Source organism: Sphaerodactylus townsendi, linkage group LG01, assembly GCF_021028975.2.
Source record: "Sphaerodactylus townsendi isolate TG3544 linkage group LG01, MPM_Stown_v2.3, whole genome shotgun sequence".
NCBI lineage: Eukaryota > Metazoa > Chordata > Lepidosauria > Squamata > Sphaerodactylidae > Sphaerodactylus > Sphaerodactylus townsendi.
Genome location: NC_059425.1, coordinates 25,968,890 through 25,985,793, shown reverse-complemented (window position 1 = coordinate 25,985,793; position 16,904 = coordinate 25,968,890). Strand labels below are relative to the sequence as shown.

Here is a 16,904-nt window from a genome sequence, read left to right as displayed (position 1 = left end):
CTTATTTTCAGGGGATGTCTTATTTTTCCGCTCCACAGCTGCATGCTCTGGTGTTCTGTTCGACGGGCATGCTTCCAAACAAAAACTTTGCTACGTCTTAATTTTGGGGGATGCTTTACATTTAGCAAAACCTCTACTACGTCTTATTTTCAGAGGATGTCTTATTTTCGGGGAAACAGGGTAGTATGTTTCCTTTACAGAAGAGTCAGGAGTGATAATAGCACCACCTGCAGGTGAGAGAAGAAACATCAGACCCCAAAGAAGGGAAGACTGTAGGAATCTAGGGGAAAACAACAACTCAAAACATAGTTCACACAACACAACTGCATCCACAAGAGGGATCCAACCAGTTCTCACCACTTCTCTAGAAGTGGTTACTAATTTTTTCTGAGTGCCGAGAAGGGGTTACTAAAGCAACCTCCCTGCCCAATAGGGACTGGAGGTGCGTGTATGCGGCGGCGCCACTGTTTGAATCCCACCACCATTGGAACCTGTTATTAAAATTTTTGGAACCCACCACTGACTGCATCCCCTCATTATAATAAAAACCCCTTGTATTTAATGTGACATCATAAACATTGGATGTTTACATGGTTATTCCAACAATGTTAATGTGCAAAATATTCACAGCACCAAGTTTCCAGGTAATATTTTCATATATACAGGGTTGCACTTACCTGTCACTGCAGTTCATCAAGTGGGCTTCTGTGCAGGCACAGATTGGGATCTGTGCTTGTGCAGAGCCAGCCACAGTAGATTAGCAAGCTTTAAACTTCATTTGCAAAGTGAGTGCAAAAAAACCCACTCATTCCCATCTCCCATGGCTGTGAGGCAGCTTTCCCACCCAGTCACATGATGGGAGGGGGAGCGAATGCTATTCCCTCAGTTCACTTGTTGCTGCCACATCTCACTGAAAAGTGCACCCAGCCAAGGCAAAGAAATGGCCACAGTGGGTGGGGAATCGTCTGCCTGCAAAAAGTCTGCACAGTGAACTACAGTCACAGCAGAGGTGTACAGCCTATAGGGACCTGGGGTCACTCATGTCCCCAAGCGCACGCCTTTTCATCATGTGGGGGCGCCGGGCACCCCCCCACATGACCAAAAGGCATGCGACCCAGTCACACACCACCAAGCCCCGCCCCCTCCAGGCCAGCTTAGTAGACAACCTGCAGGAAGGCAGGGTTCACTGTCAAGTCTTGCCCCCCTGCCTCCATGCAGGCCGGCTTTTGGGCAAAAGCCAGCCTGCAGGGAGGCCAGCTTTTAAAAGCCGTCCTGCAGGGAGGCCGCGGGTGGGTGGGTAGGCTCGGGAGGCATGGGGGGCGCTCGGGAGGCATGGGGGGCCCAGAGGAGTTGTCTCTGGCCACCATTTCCCCCCAATACGCATCTGTGTTACAGTTAAGTGTGACCTTGCATTTCATCATCGTGGGCATTCTGTGCAGCCTCTCAATGGGATACTAGCAAGCAAGATGCCAAAGGATGGTGGGTGAGGTACCAAGGCTAGTTCCAACTGATAACCAAACTTTATTACATTGAGGACGCAACCATCTCTAGAGATCTGTTCCCAACAAGTAAAGAAACGAGACGAACAATCAAGAAACACTTTGCCCACCTAGTGAGACACTATTTGCCTTAGACTTGCTCTGCCCCCCTCTCAGGGAGTGAGTGGGTAGATTTGCGCCCCTTTTGAGAGGAGGGGAATCATTTCTTTCCAGTTGTGGGCGTACTCTCTGTCTCTCCAGAGAGCACGCTTACGACCGGTGGCGGGATTCAAATAATTTAACAACCAGTACCGGTGGTGGGATTCAAATAATTTAATAACTGGTTGTTTACAAGCACAATTCTAACAACCGGTTCTGCCGAAGTTGTGTGAACCTGCTGAATCCCACCACTGCTCACAGGCTGGCTGACGGAGCCACAACACGGATTCAGGGGATTCCTTCCCCCCTCATCCCGCCAGGCTCAGCTGTTGGATAATGATTAAATGAAATGGTTAAATGATTCCTCCAGGAGGTTTTATATGAAACAGAATGTTCCTAGAAACTCATCATGCATGTATCTATATATCAGACAACACTAGTGTCAATGTATTTATCCCTTTGCACAGGGCAATATTACATGCAAGTCACTTTATTACTAATGGAAGTAACTGTATTTTGTGAACTGCAAGTTGGCTATGTTTCCTTCTGGAAAAAAAGAAATGCCTCCCCTGTATGTACTAGTTACCTCTAATGCCCCTTGAAATGAAGCCTCCTTCTGCAAACTGGAGTTAAGCTCAAGTGGATATACTCCTGGCAATTTGAGCAAAGAAAACCAACTTAAGCCTTACACCCCAACAATTCATCTTGTGCACACAACAGCCCCCTCCAACCTTCTGTGTGTGTCCTTGCAGCGTCTGGTCAGAACAGGCAGTCACAATGTTCTTTTGGACTCGCACCAAACCCACAGGCTGAGAACTCAGTTCAATGCAGTACTTGGGCCTCTTGGAGTCCCTGGACAGAAGACAAAAGTATGGTAGATCAGCACTGACACTTCCGCAATAGCCCTCATTGACGTTCTGACCTGCGTCCCACTAAAACAGTCATTCTGGGGGAAAGCTGATCAAAGACACCTTGTTGCCTCAGCTGGAAAATCCAAAATGGCTTCCAATCCCAATGAACACAGTCAAGAGGCGTAGCAAGGGGGGAAAGCGCCCGGTGCACTGGTGTGTCCTCTGCCCCCACCACATCCCCAAAGGGGCAGGGCCCCAGTGCATTGCGTACCCCCCCCCCCTTGGAGCCACACCTCTGAACACAGTGCACAATCAACCAGGTTGCACTCTTGATAAGCATCCTGTGATACAGCAGGAGTAGTGTAATAGTTAGACTTGTCAGACTAGGATCAGGGAGACCCCTGTTCGAATCCCCTCTGCTATGAAAGCACACTCACATTCTCAGCCCAACCTATCTCTCAAGAGGGTTGATGTGATGATAAAATGGAGAAGGAATGGCCTCAATTGGTGGGGGGGAGGAGTATAAATAAATATTTCCTTTGACATGAACAGAAACGGTGCAACAGAGCTCTCACAAAGCAGACTTTCCTGGTGGATTGCAGCCTGCGTGTTGGTTTGGTCTGTCTAATATTTAAAAGCAACTGCCTAAATTGCCTTCATAAGGCTGTCCAGACTCTTCTCTTGCATTTAAAAGGTCTTCGGGCCTTTGCTGTTCTTGGGAGGCTACTAGACACAGGCCACTGTTCCTACACAGAAAGTACTGCCACCTTTTTCAAAAAGTGCACCATGGAGATAGGTTGTCAAGTGCGAATGGTGCACTTTTCTGTAGTGTTGCTACATCCTCTGAGTTGCCTTTTTGTTAGGCTCCACCATTCATGCCTGTGATCAGCAGAGTCTTGCAAGCCCAGCCTTGGGCCTGTGTGAAGAATAACAGGAAGCAAATTGGAGGAGTGGGACACCCAGCCTATCTGAATTATAGCTAACTGTTAGCCAGCTTGCAAGAGGCGGGATAAATCCACGGAAATGGAATCCAGAGAAAAACCCACCCACCCATGCATTACCAGTTCTTAGGCTGTTGTTTAGGCTATTTGAAGTCAACCAAATTGCCTTTAGAAATAGAAGAGCTGGATTTATATCCCCCCTTTCTCTCCTGTAGGAGACTCAAAGGGGCTTACAAACTCCTTTCCCTTCCCCCCTCACAACAAACACCCTGTGAGGTGGGTGGGGCTGAGAGAGCTCAGAAGAACTGTGACTAGCCCAAGGCCACCCAGCAGGCGTGTGTGGGAGTGCACAGGCTAATCTGAATTCCCCAGATAAGTCTCCACAGCTGAGGCGGCAGAGCGGGGAATCAAACCCAGTTCCTCCAGATTAGAGTACACCTGCTCTTAACCACTATGCCACTGCTATTATATTTAGGCACCCTGCTGGGTTGTCTTGCTTCATTCCTTCCAAAGAACCTTCAGCAACATCTGCCTTTAATAAATGAAGTAATAAACTATTGTGCCTGTGCCTAACTCCTAGGGAGGTCAGCAAGACCTCCCCCAAAACATCTCTGCCTTGCCACAGCTTTCCCTTCCCTTCTTTCTTTGAAGGACTTCCTGGACCCCAGGAGCACCTCCACCACACCCCCAACCAACTGCAAGGCTTGCCTTTGACTTCATCAACCACCCCAAACCACCACAAAAAGCCTGAGAAAATGAAATGTTTTCTCATTATCTTGTTCCTGTATCAGAGCTACAATCATTTCCCTCTACTTGTTTGCGCCAAGTAATTGGTTCTCATCTCTCTTGCTGCCCTGGCATCTCTTCATGTGGCTACTCCTACTTGAACCTCCCTTTCTATTTTATTCCTGAGAACTCTTACTCAGCACCCCACCCGTGGCTCTCGCCAAGCCTCCGCTCCTGCACAAATCAGGTAGCCTGGAGTTCCAGGTCTTAGATCAGTTGGATCGTCAGTCCCTTGGAATCCAGATGTCACCCCAGACACTTTCCCCAGGCGGAAACAGGCAGGTAGCACCCCTAAGCAGAGTTACATCCGTCTAAATTGAATAGAGTCAATTTGTTTAGAAGGATGTGAACTGTGTTCAGAGCTGCATTGATAACCATCAATGTTCTCCTATTATTATTATTATTATTATTATTATTATTATTATTATTATTATTATTATTATTATTATTATTATTATTAATATTTATAAACCGCCTTCCCCCATAGGGCTCAGATATGATCTCCTTCTCTTTTCCACCCCCTCATCAAACTCTTATCTTGCATTTACATGTTGCCGAGTGTAGGAGTGCTCTGTGGTACAGGATGCCTGATATTATGACAGCACATATGCACGTTGTTATCTTGCTCAACAAAACCGGCCCAGTTTTTCTACTCTGCTCAGACCTCGGGTTTTTGTTTTGACTAAAGAACGCTTTGGATCCTCATCTCTTCATCACAGATCCCTAAAACACAAAGTGCATCCAGATCTAGATTTCCTGCTGGGCGTTCAGGCCTAAGTCTGCAACACCTGCCGAAGGAAAGAGGAAGGGACAGTCAAACTCGCAGGCCTCCAGATGTTATGGACTACAGTTCCCATCATCCCCTGCCAGCATCATGCTGGCGGGGGAAGGTGAGAACTGTAGTCCACAACATCTGGAGGTCCGCGAGTTTGACACCTATGCTTCTTGATTGTTTGTGTGAACTCAAGGGCCCAGTTTTGGAGAAGGGCTCGTTCACAGAGCACATGCACCTAATATGCACGCATACAGGGTCAGACAGCCCAATAACAGGGATCTTTATGCAGTTGGAAGTCACAGCTAAGTGAGGCCAAACAGTGGAACTGGAAAAACACTTTGCACTGAGAGGTGTCCTTTTTATTGGTAACATTCCCAGGGTTTTGCTTTGTCATCAGAAATTGGTTCTAGAATCAAGCTGAATTAATTACAGAAGGAGCTTGGACTAAAAGAGGGGAGTTTGCTCGCAAAATGCCACCTCAGGAAGAACCACGGGGTGGGGGGGAGAACAGTGGAAAGTATGAGGGGAAACTTGAGCCAGATGCAGAACATACAAGCCGCCACATTTTAGTTCTGTGGTGTGCCCCTCCCACATCTCCTCCGCCCATCAGCTTCCCTTTGGCTGGGCATGACCATCAGCCACCCACCTGCGGAAGATGTAAACGCATCCATTACGGCAAGCCACGGTCAGGCGGTATTCCACGTCAAACTGGCCCATGATATCCAAGAAAGCCGGCACACTTGGCAGCATCATCTGCCATGGAAAATAAAAGCGGCCCATGGTAAGGCTGGGCACGCCACCACAGTGCCAGGGCTGGGGATGGTCTGGGGCTCATCAGACTGTCTGAGGCTTCACATGTAAGGAACGGGAACCTCCTGCATCCTCTCAGGGCACAAAGAAAGGATTGTGCTCACCTTCCCCCACTCCCCACCACCTCAGGTGTTAGAAATTTCACAGACACCACCCAAAGGCTTCAAGGCACTTTTACAGCCATAAGGGAGCAGAAAATGTATTCATTTTCTAGATGCTGGATTGGTTTTCTAATAGCTAGTTCAGTGACTGAACAGCGCAACTGTGAAGGATGCTAGAATGGGTGACTAATGTTAGTCCTGAACAATGACTGAAATTTCTCTCTCTCACTGGATCAAGCTGGGAAGGATTGGCAGAGAAACATGCAAGCTTCTGAATTGCAAAGAATTCTTCTCCAAGCCTTACCCTTGTCAGGATGGTGAAGGCCTCAGGGTCCAAAACCAGGATTTCATTGCTCTCTGTCCCAATCACCAAGCAACTGATGGCATCCTCATCAGCCATGTTTTTCTTCAGAGTAGACATGCAAGTGATCACTGTCTGAAAGAGGCAAAGGGATATCCGGAGTACCAAAATGAATGAGGACACATATTGATAAACTAGCATAAAGTTTGCAGTACGTTCCCCTCTAACCAGCTGGAAAGGACTTTTTTTGTCATTTATAAGATACTAAATAAGAATAAGTTCAGTCAAGACTGCAGTGTTTTAAGCAGGTAGATATTTTTAACCACCCTCACTGAACAATAAAAACAAACAAACGCACACAACCCAACTGCCAAATTCAGTAGAGAAAATTCAGCCGCAGCCCTAAAACAGTGCCACTCAAATTCCATTTGAAAAAGAACAGTTTTACGGGCTCTTAAAGATGACCTCTCTGGAAAGTTGTTGGAGCCATGATGATGGAGGAGGAGGAGGAGTAGTTTGGATTTATTTCCCCCCTTTCTCTCCTGTAGGAGACTCAAAGGGGCTTACAATCTCCTTGCCTTTCCCCCCTCACAACAAACACCCTGTGAGGTAGGTGGGGCTGAGAGAGCTCCGAAAAGCTGTGACTAGCCCAAGGTCACCAAGCTGGCGTGTGTGGGAGTGTACAGGCTAATCTGAATTCCCCAGATAAGCCTCCACAACATAAGCGGCAGAGCTGGGAATCAAACCCGGTTCCTCCAGATCAGAATGCACCTGCTCTTAGCCACTACACCGCCAAGCCTTCCCTGAAAGAAACCCAATCTGGCAGACAGAAGGGGCCAGAAGAGATCTGTGGGTTGATGTGGGTTCCAGAAGGCTTTAGTCCCTTTCCAGGGGATGTTTAGGTGATGCCAGTGGAGCATTTTGGTCATGCTGCAAGTGCCTCAGAAAAGCTATTGCACTCCTTTTGGTTCCAAAGATGGTTTCTGGGCTCCCTTCACCTGACAGCATTTCAGAGAAACACCTGAAATTGAAACTTCTGGGAATCCCCACCAGACCAAGGAGTCCCTGGTTGTTGTGGGTTTTCCGGGCTGCGTGGCTGTGGTCTGGTAGATCTTGTTCCTAACATTTCGCCTGCATCTGTGGCTGGCATAACAGAGAGAAGTGTGTTACACACTGTGTCCAGTGTGTCCAGTCCATACCTGGCGCTTGATTGGCTGCATCTTGTACTGGTTTACAAAGGAGTCCATCTCAGGGGGGTCGAGAGCCAGAAAGCTGCCGAAACAGAGGGGAAAGAGGTGAGGCTGGACAGAGCAGGATCCCTGCTTCCAGAGACAACCACCCTCTCCAAAGGAAAGGGTGGAAAGCAAGCCCATTGCCCATTGTCTAAAGCAGGGGATTTAGGGTTCTGAGTCACAGAACTCACCTTAAGGACCGCACAGACAAGGGAATATCAGCTTTTTCTCTGCCAGAGAAAACATAATATATTAGGTAAGTCGGAAAAGAAACACAGAGGTGGGCCTGATGTCTCCCTCTCATTAAGTGTCACCATATTCTACCAGCAGTTATAGACTTGTTTCATTTGGAATTCCCTCGGTGACCCCCTCCTTCCTATCTTATGTTTTACTTGTTGTTTTTATTTGTTTTTTTAACCTGTGTTCTTATTATGTATGTTTTTAATTTGTTGGCAATCTTGGTGGCCAAGAAGAGGGAAGAATGGCAGGATATAAGTTTTGTAAATATATAATAAAATGCTTTTGCTTAAGCCATGGACTTATTGGCAGGCCTCAAGCAAACCAGTTCTCTCTTAGTTCCAGATTGTTCTACAGGAACTTTCAAGGTCCTGCCTCTTGGGAGGCATCCTTGAAGCTTACAGCCCTGAAGCTTACTGGCATGCCTGAAGCTTTTAGCCTAAGCTACATTGAAGGATTGTTGTGAAGATAAAATGTAGGAAGGAAGACTTAAGAAATTGGAGCGAAGCAGTATATATAAATATATATTATCAAAAATGAATTCAAACTATCTCTTACCTACATAAAATACCAAGATAAATCAGGAATGATAAACAAAATATCCCAATACGCACATAACATCAAGACAGAACAGTAACGTATGATCAAACAATATAACAATGTCTTCTTCTGTGATCATCAAATATAGCCAATATACCATAATAAAACATTATTAAGATATAAGAAATATGCATTGAGTAAAGAGCCAGGGGTGTTCTGCATAGCAATATGCAAACCTCATCCTGGAAGCAACGTCAAAATAACAAACTGTCTGCAAAGGAAAAAAAGTTCTTGTCACAACACCCAGCCACGGCTCCAACAACACGCAGTGGCATTCTTTTCTTGCCAGATAACAAGTGTGATAACAAGGGGAGATCCAAATCTACTAGGCAACCTGAGCTCCTTGGATGAAAGGTGAGATAGCGCTTCAAAAGATGGATAGAGCTCTATGCCAATTTTGAAGAGACAGAATGCAGATTGCCTTTGAGCATGTACGGACCATTTGTATTTCACCAAGGAGCAAACAGAGCAATTAGTGCTTCTGGGATTAAGGCCAGTCTTGACTACTAGACTTGCAGATATTGGCCACCCATTAGTCCCTCCATTTCTCACAGGCCCGTTATGAATGGAGCATTTTCCTTGAGGCTCCCTCTCTGCTGTGTGGTCACAGTGGGGTCTCCTTGCATTTCTCTGTTTACACATGAGGAAGTGCCCCACTCCCCGCTGCGTGGCTTGCCAGCCCCCACTTCCACCTCGTTCCTGGTCAGCCACAAGATTGCCAGCTTTTTAAAAAAATCCCTTAAATTTTTTATGTTATTCTTCATATCACTATTGTTATTGAAGGCTTGTTATTATTAATTTTTGTTTTTATTAAAGAGCCAGCTGCTGATCCCCCAGAAATGCCTGCGAGAGGTGGGGGGAGACCGGAAGGAGTGGAAATCTTGAAGCCAAGGAAAACATCCGTTTTGCCCGTTCTCAGGAACCACAGGGCTTCTGGAATCTGCCGCGTTGTAAGTCTGAGCACATCTGCAATCAAAACTCTGCCTCGAGGGAGACATACCCTCGTTGCAGGGCAGAGCACCAGTGTATAATAGGCCAGAGTCTGAAAGTGTACCTTTCCCACCCTTTCTATCCCATGCCTAAGATCATACTCTCACACTGGACATTACTCCTGTTCCGGTTTTAGGATCTCTTTGAACACTAGTAGGCATACTCCTGAAAATGCCATCTATGTTTATACATTATTTATTAATCTATTGTTTTAATAATGTTATAGGTGTTTTGTAATTTTAATGGTGATTTTTAAAAAATTTATGGTGTCTAATTGTTGTAACCCACCCTGAGTCTTTCTGGATAGGGAGGGATAAAAGTGTGAAAGAAAGAAAGAAAGAAAGAAAGAAAGAAAGAAAGAAAGAAAGAAAGAAAGAAAGAAAGAAAGAAAGAAAGAAAGAAAGAAAGAAAGAAAGAAAGAAAGAAAGAAAGAAAGAAAGAAAGAAAGAAAGAAAGAAAGAAAGAAAGAAAGAAAGAAAGAAAGAGTGTTAACCCTTTCACCACCTGGCCTGCAAGTATGAGAAGGGTGGATCAATTGTAACGTGTTCCAAATTTAACAAGCAAACAGGCTTGGGGGAGAAGAAAGCATTCAAAGTCCAAATATGGAAGCAGAGGGCAGTAGTCATTTCAGATTAACTCATAGGGATGATCCTGTATTAGTGGCATTAGTCTGGGTTTTCAGCCTTCACCCCACCTGACTGCTTCCTGAAAGACAGGCTCATGGGCCTCTTATACCGCAATCCTAAGCAGATTTACATCTTACATGGCCATTGAATCCAATGGGCTTAGAAGGAGGCAACTCTGCTTAGGACAACACTGCTAATCACTTCCATGCAAGGTTGATTCCCTGCCTGCTCTCCTTGCTATTGGGAAAACACTTACAACGGCAGTGGTGCTTCTGCACAAAGATTTAATACACCATCCTCGCCATTACCGCTTATTGCCATGGGCAGGCTTTTTGCTATTCCCTCTTAATTTATCATTAATTACAATATATCAACAGTAATTTCTTTCTTTAAACATTTCTACCCCACTGTATCTCCTTGAAATCTAGATGGCGTTTTTTTTTTAAATGACTAAAAGTGGGCTGGTGGGGGCAGGGAGGGAATAGCAGGCAGGATATATTGCCAGACGGGGTTAGGGAAGTGCAGAAAACCATATTATCCTTTCCACACTTGTCCAACCCACTTTGGGTTTGAACTTCTAGGAAAGGTAATACTAAAGTAGGTTGGAGAGCAGATGCAGGGAAAACTGGAAGGTTGGCAGAAGTATGACAGTGTTGTGCCAAAGCGAAAAGTTAAAACTATTTAAAAGGAATGAAAAGGATAGAAAAGGAAAAACAAACAAACAAATAAATAAGCAAGCAAGCAAGCAAGCTGCTATGGGGGTGGGGGGGGGAGGTGAAAGACAACTAGCAAGAGCTTCATGTGTAAGGAACCTTCATCAACATTTATCTGCATCTCTCATTGGCGTCTTTAGTTCCTGAAGATCTTATTATACAACTCCCTGGCTTCAGAAAGGACACTGGGATTCTGAGCTTCTCACCGGATCATCTCCAGCATCTCTTTCAGTGTCAGGGGGTCAATCTTGTCCTACAAAGAGAGAAGAAGAATACTCAGCTGCTGCCTACAGCAGGACCAGCACGTGCCAAAGAGAGCTTTGAAACCCCTGGGGTGTGTGGAATGGGAGGGTGGACCACCGGGAGTATCTGATTCAGCAATCTCCACAAGCTGCTAAAGGTCAAACACAGCATGTGAGCAAACCTACAGAGCAAAACTCAAGACTTTTACCATTGGGTCATAGCCCCATGACCAAGTGAGGGCTTCTTGCAGCCCAGGGTGGTGCAGAGAAGATATAGCTCTCTGCTCCCCAGGGCCAAATATAACACAGCACATGACATTCAAAAGCCTCATTAGAAAGTGGTTGGGGGAGAGCCTGTGCCTGAAGACCATGCTCCAAAGAACCCCCAGTCACTGGGCAACCTCCGTGTCAGAGCTCACCCGCCCTTCTCTCACCTCCTTAACCTGCTCCCAGACATCCTTCTCCAAGGGGTTGATTTCCATGGTGGGCAGTGTAAACTTGAAATAGGGACGAAGATTCTTGTACACATAGATGAAGGGCCCAGAGGCCACGGCCACAGCAGGCGTGCGCGGCTCATGTTGCTCCATCAGGAAGGCAGCTACACTAGCAGGCAGGTCCGGCAGGGCATTCTTGCTCAGCAGATCCGTGCCCTGGTACACCTTCAGCTTCATGTCATGCCAGGCAGTGCCTAGGTCACCCACCACAAGCTGTTGAAGGGGAAAAAAACCTATGCATCAATATGAAGATGATACCCTGCTTTTTCTGACAATGGAGGGCCAGCTGGCCACCACCCCAGATGTTTTGGCCTGGTGTTTGGAGGCCGTGGAGGATGACCATATAAATCCCACTATCACCCAATCTTATAGGTGTAGGAGAGGTCAACATTTTTCACATAGGTCTATACCACGGGTCTGCAACCTGCGGCTCTCCAGATGTTCATGAACTACAATTGGCCATGCTGGCAGGGGCTGATGGGAATTGCAGTTCATGAACAGCAGGTTGCTGACTCCTGATCTATCTATACTGACTCAGTTGTACACCCAGAAGAATATTTCAGTCTTTCATGCTCTAATATCTGGGGAGGAAGGAATTCAGAAGAGATTGCCTTCCATGGGCAATATGGGGAGATGCCACCTTTTTATTACTGGGGGCAATCACAGCAGCAGGAGGGTGGGATTTCTGTCCAGAAGGCAGTTCAGATAAATGGGCCAATTCCCTCTCTTCCCATACCACATCCCTAATTCAAGCTGGGCCTGGCTATGTAGGTTTTCTGGGCTTTGTGGCCGTGGTCTGGTAGTTTTTGCTCCTAACTGCCCCCTCTGAGGCTGCTTTTTAAGGATAGAATAGACCAAGGGACCTGATCATGGTTCTCCCACATAAAGCTCTGTTGAGTCTCAAGAAGGTGGTCAATCTAGAAACAATCACATAAAACAAAGAGAACAAGGGACATGCACTCAAAATCTACACGGGAAAATTGTATGCATGTATTAATAAGTGCATGGTATGAACAAACCTGGCCAGTAAAACCAATTAGAGAAGTGAAGGTGGGTCATAAAATACCAGCTTGGCCAGAGGTTTGGGGGTGCAATGGAAAGGAAACATAAGGGTAACCCAGATGAGAAAGGTTTGTGGGTCCATTCAGCCCTCTTACCTTGTTGTCTCCATCACCATGCAGGTCAGCCAAAGCTGGAAAAGAAAACTCTGTGTCAGCTCATTCAGTAAGAGACCCAAAAAAGCCAATAAGTCTCTCCTCATTTCTATGAGCCAATTACTTTAATGCATTGGCTAGCAAGCCAGCTCTGACTCCCAAAAAACGTGATGCTGTCACTTAGGAATTTGAAATCGTATTCTGAGCTCAAATCAGGAGATAGATTTTGGGGAGAGAACACGCCTAGGGTTTGTAACTCCAGAGTTGTCCTTCTAGGGAACACAGTCCCGTGCTGGAAACATTCACTTTTGCAATCTCCTGGCCAGCAAAGGTGAGGAGAGGCATTCTAAGGAATGTGGCATTAGGACCAGGAAAGCTGCTACATTCCAGCTTGAAGGGCCTGAATGGGGAAGGGTGGCCTATAAATAAAATAATAAACAAATAAACAAGCACATAAATAAAGGCAGTCAAGACAACAGGTCTTCCTCCTCAGATGGGATTAGAGACCTTGGGAAACCATTCCATTAGCTGCCATCATCTGCTGGTTCGGGCCACCCACCTTGCCAAGAGTAAGCACATAAACCTGTTATCAGTGGTTGGCCTAAGCCAGGGGTCTGCAACCTGCGGCTCTCCAGATGTTCATGGACTACAATTCCCATCAGCCCCTGCCAGCATGGGGCTGATGGGAATTGTAGTCCATGAACATCTGGAGAGCCACAGGTTGCAGACCCCTGGCCTAAGCTAAGCTTTGTGAAATGCATGGCAACAGCAAAGAGGAGGGAACCCCTGAACATGTGCAGAGAGCGCGTTTCCCTCACATCTAATCCCTATACATCTGAGATTGAAGGGCAAGTTAATAACTGCTCTTCACCATCCCAGTTCTAAAAAAGGCCAGGATCTATATATTTCACCATTTAATCCCAGGTAAATGTTCATGAGGATCACATTGGAGCTGCACTAAATCAGACATTGGTAACTAACGGCATCGATGAACATGGTGCTTTTAAGCAAGAGTAAAATTCCTGCCCCAAAGGAGTTTACAGGGGCTGGAAAAGATTTAGGCAGCAATCATGCATCCATCAGCTGTTAATTTTATCTGTCTATTCACATTTGTACCTTGCCTTTTCCCAGAACGTAAGGGCAATTTAAATTACCACAATTTATTCTCTGTAAACTGAGTCTGTCTGATGGCCCACTGTAACCAACAGATCTTTATAGAAGGAGGCTTCAAGTCCAGGTTTCCTCATCCCAGTCTAGAGTTCCATCCACAATGCCAGCTGCTTTCTAGTTGTGTTCTGGGAAACCCCGGAAGATAACCAGAGCTTTCTCAAAGAAAAGATGGTGACAATTTTCCTGAAAGAATGGCAATTTTTAATCACAGCTGACATTTCCCACCAAGATAAAGCAAGAGTAGTTTTCACCAGGTCTTAGGATGCACTTTAATTTCATGCACTGTGATGGCAAAGCTCATTTGAAACTGAGAACATCCTTAATATGTCCCGGGATTCTCTTTGAATCCATAAAGGCAGAAAATACAAAATCCCTTGAAGGCCCTCAAAATAGTGTTTCATCAATGGGATGTAGAAATGTAAACAAAGGTGCAGGAGATGTCCAGCTCTCTAAGCCAAATGCCACCAAATTTGCACTGTTCATACTTTGTTTATACTTTGTTTATACTTGTTTATACTTTGTTTATACCGTTTATACTTTGACAGAAAAGAAAGCACATCTTTGCCTCTTGCAAACCTGGTTATGAGCCCAAAGAGAACCGATATCTTTTCAAAATACCACAGGCATCCTGGCTACAACCACCAGAAATTCTGACCTCCCCTCTTCCCCCTCAACATAGGAGACACCACTTGTTAGGAAAGAGACTGAATAGAGGTTCGGACTTACTGACACAGGAGGAAAATGTGTACAGGTTGGCCACTGGGTCGTAGTGGGCATCCAGCCATTTGGAACTGGCTTGAGTACTGGAAGATGTGGTAGTGGGGTGGGGTGGGGATAAGGTTTGAGGGAAAAGTACACAAAAGAGTATCTTTAAGACCAAACAAGAACCTTCAGTCTAGAAGCAAATCCCCACAGGTCTTAAATCCCACCTCCCACATCACAACCAAACAGTCCTTCTCTGCTCTGCTAGAGAAGTAAATACAACATAAGAACATAAGAACTAGCCTGCTGGATCAGACCCGAGTTCATCTAGTCCAGCATTCTGCTACTCACAGTGGCCCACCAGGTGCCTTTGGGAGCTCACATGCAGGATGTGAAAGCAATGGCCTTCTGCTGCTGCTGCTCCTGAGCACCTGGTCTGCTAAGGCATTTGCAATCTCAGATCAAGGAGGATCAAGATTGGTAGCCATAGATTGACTTCTCCTCCATAAATCTGTCCAAGCCCTTTTTAAAGCTATCCAGGTTAGTGTCATCACCACCTCCGGTGGCAGCATATTCCAAACACCAATCACACATTGCGTGAAGAACTGTTTCCTTTTATTAGTCCTAATTCTTCCCCCCAGCATTTTCAATGAACGCCCCCTGGTTCTAGTATTGTGATAAAGAGAGAAAAATTTCTCTCTGTCAACATTTTCTACCCCATGCATAATTTTATAGACTTCAATCATATCCCCCCCAGACATCTCCTCTCCAAACTAAAGAGTCCCAAACACTGCAGCCTCTCCTCATAAGGAAGGTGCTCCAATCCTTCAATCATCCTCATTGCCCTTCTCTGCACTTTTTGCTTTGCTAGAGAAGTAAATGCAAGATCCTGACTCCTAGGATTTGATCATTGAAATGACACCATGCTTTCCAAGAACCCAGGCATCCTAATTCCAAGTGACCACACAGTATCCATTTTCATCCTCTTCCCTTTTTAAGGGAAGGAGTTCTAAAATGAAGTTGCTCTCCTCTCACTTTGGCAGTCTTACAAGTGAACCCAGTGGTCTTGGGCTCTATTGCCTTCTGTCATCTTGCTGTTGTACTTGGGGAAGATGCAACACGAAAAGAGGAGATGCAGGTTTCATAGGAACATAAGGTAGACACATTCCACCCACCTACTGTGTGTTTGGAATGGCATGGTTATCTTTTTTTTCCAAAAAACCTACAGTGATAGGCACTATATAACAATTAAAAACATTTGTTTTTTGTCTACAGGCTCACAATGCAAAGGTGAAAAATAAGATATTATGAAGGAAAAATAGATCAACAGGAGGCAAATCTTTCTGCAATGCTTTACATCTTTCCTGCAGAGAATACAGGCATAGATATGCCAGACTGGCACATTAGTAAAGTATTAATTTACTCCTGAGATGTAAAAGAGTTAAGAGTGTTGCTACTATGCAGATGAGTAACTTTATTACTCAGTAGCAGCAAAATAAAACAAAAGTTTCAAAGGTTTTGGGGTGCCTCTGGAACTGTTTTGTTTTACCCATGCTACTACTATGCTAGGGTGGCCAATTTGCAGGCTCTGTGCCATTCATAACGTTACTTTAGGCAGGGTTGCCAAGTACCTGGGAGGGGGGGGACTATTCTAACCTTTATTAAAAGGTTAATAGGATGTTTAACAACTTATGCTATTGACCTTCATAACATTAAAAAAATTCTGCCCTTTCTACACATTAAGCCTCTATTAAAATGCAGAACTCCCCCCCCCCCCGCCCAGTCTGCAGGCAACTTTAAACAGATAACACTCCCAAATATCAAACCCACCAAAGGGGAAAGCAGCATTTGTCCAATTTCTGTCTTGCACAATAAAAGAAGAGTTTGGATTTATATCCCTGCTTTTTCTCCTGTAAGGAGACTCAAAGGGGCTTACAATCTCCTTTCCCTTCTTCCCCCCACGCCACGACAAACACCCTGTGCGGTGGGTGGGGCTGAGAGAGCTCCGAAGAACTGTGACTCGCCCAAGGTCACCCAGCTGGCATGTGTTGAAGTGCACAAGCTAATCTGGTTCACCAGATAAACCTCCACAGCTCAAGCGGCAGAGTGGGGAATCAAACCCGGTTCCCCAGATTAGAGTGCCCCTGCTCTTAACCACTAAACCAAGCTGGTGTAAGCCTTGCAGGAGTAGGGGTGGGGATAAGGGGAGTACCGGTAGCAAAAAAAGAATCGACCTGCCGAGCTGAATCCCTTCAAAGGACTCGGGAGTTTTAGCTCCAAACCTCCTGTTCTAATCCCAAACCCTCTTTCCTTGAGAATCCCGACTCTAGATCGGAAAAAAACAAAAACCAGGAGACCAGAGTTCCAAGAGCAACGGGGAGGGAAACTTTTTATTTCCCCCAAATGCTACTGGGCATGACAGCCACCCAGTCCTTTACCTTTCGTTGGTGCTGCTCGAAGAGGAGGCGGTCGCCATGTCAAAGCCGCGGAGCTAAGCCGAAAACCCGTTGCTATGGCAACCCCGCGACCGCTAATGGGTGCG

The 16,904-nt window shown here is 45.8% G+C and overlaps 1 protein-coding gene across 2 annotated transcripts in view; it reads right to left on the bottom strand.

Annotated features, from left to right (window-relative positions):
- BBS1 (Bardet-Biedl syndrome 1) overlaps positions 1-16,904 on the bottom strand; it is a 24,634-nt gene extending 7,730 nt beyond the window's left edge. Inside the window, exons 1-10 of one of the 2 annotated variants that reach the window (XM_048514706.1) lie at positions 16,801-16,904; positions 14,387-14,463; positions 12,494-12,528; positions 11,277-11,549; positions 10,807-10,853; positions 7,626-7,664; positions 7,402-7,474; positions 6,206-6,337; positions 5,637-5,743; positions 2,369-2,489 (exon numbers count right to left, since the gene is read on the bottom strand). In XM_048514706.1, coding sequence (XP_048370663.1) covers positions 2,369-2,489; positions 5,637-5,743; positions 6,206-6,337; positions 7,402-7,474; positions 7,626-7,664; positions 10,807-10,853; positions 11,277-11,549; positions 12,494-12,528; positions 14,387-14,463; positions 16,801-16,838 — 942 coding nt within the window. In that variant the 5' untranslated portion in view covers positions 16,839-16,904. The remainder of the gene's footprint in view (positions 1-2,368; positions 2,490-5,636; positions 5,744-6,205; positions 6,338-7,401; positions 7,475-7,625; positions 7,665-10,806; positions 10,854-11,276; positions 11,550-12,493; positions 12,529-14,386; positions 14,464-16,800) is intronic. The other variant, XM_048514714.1, reaches the window with a different exon arrangement.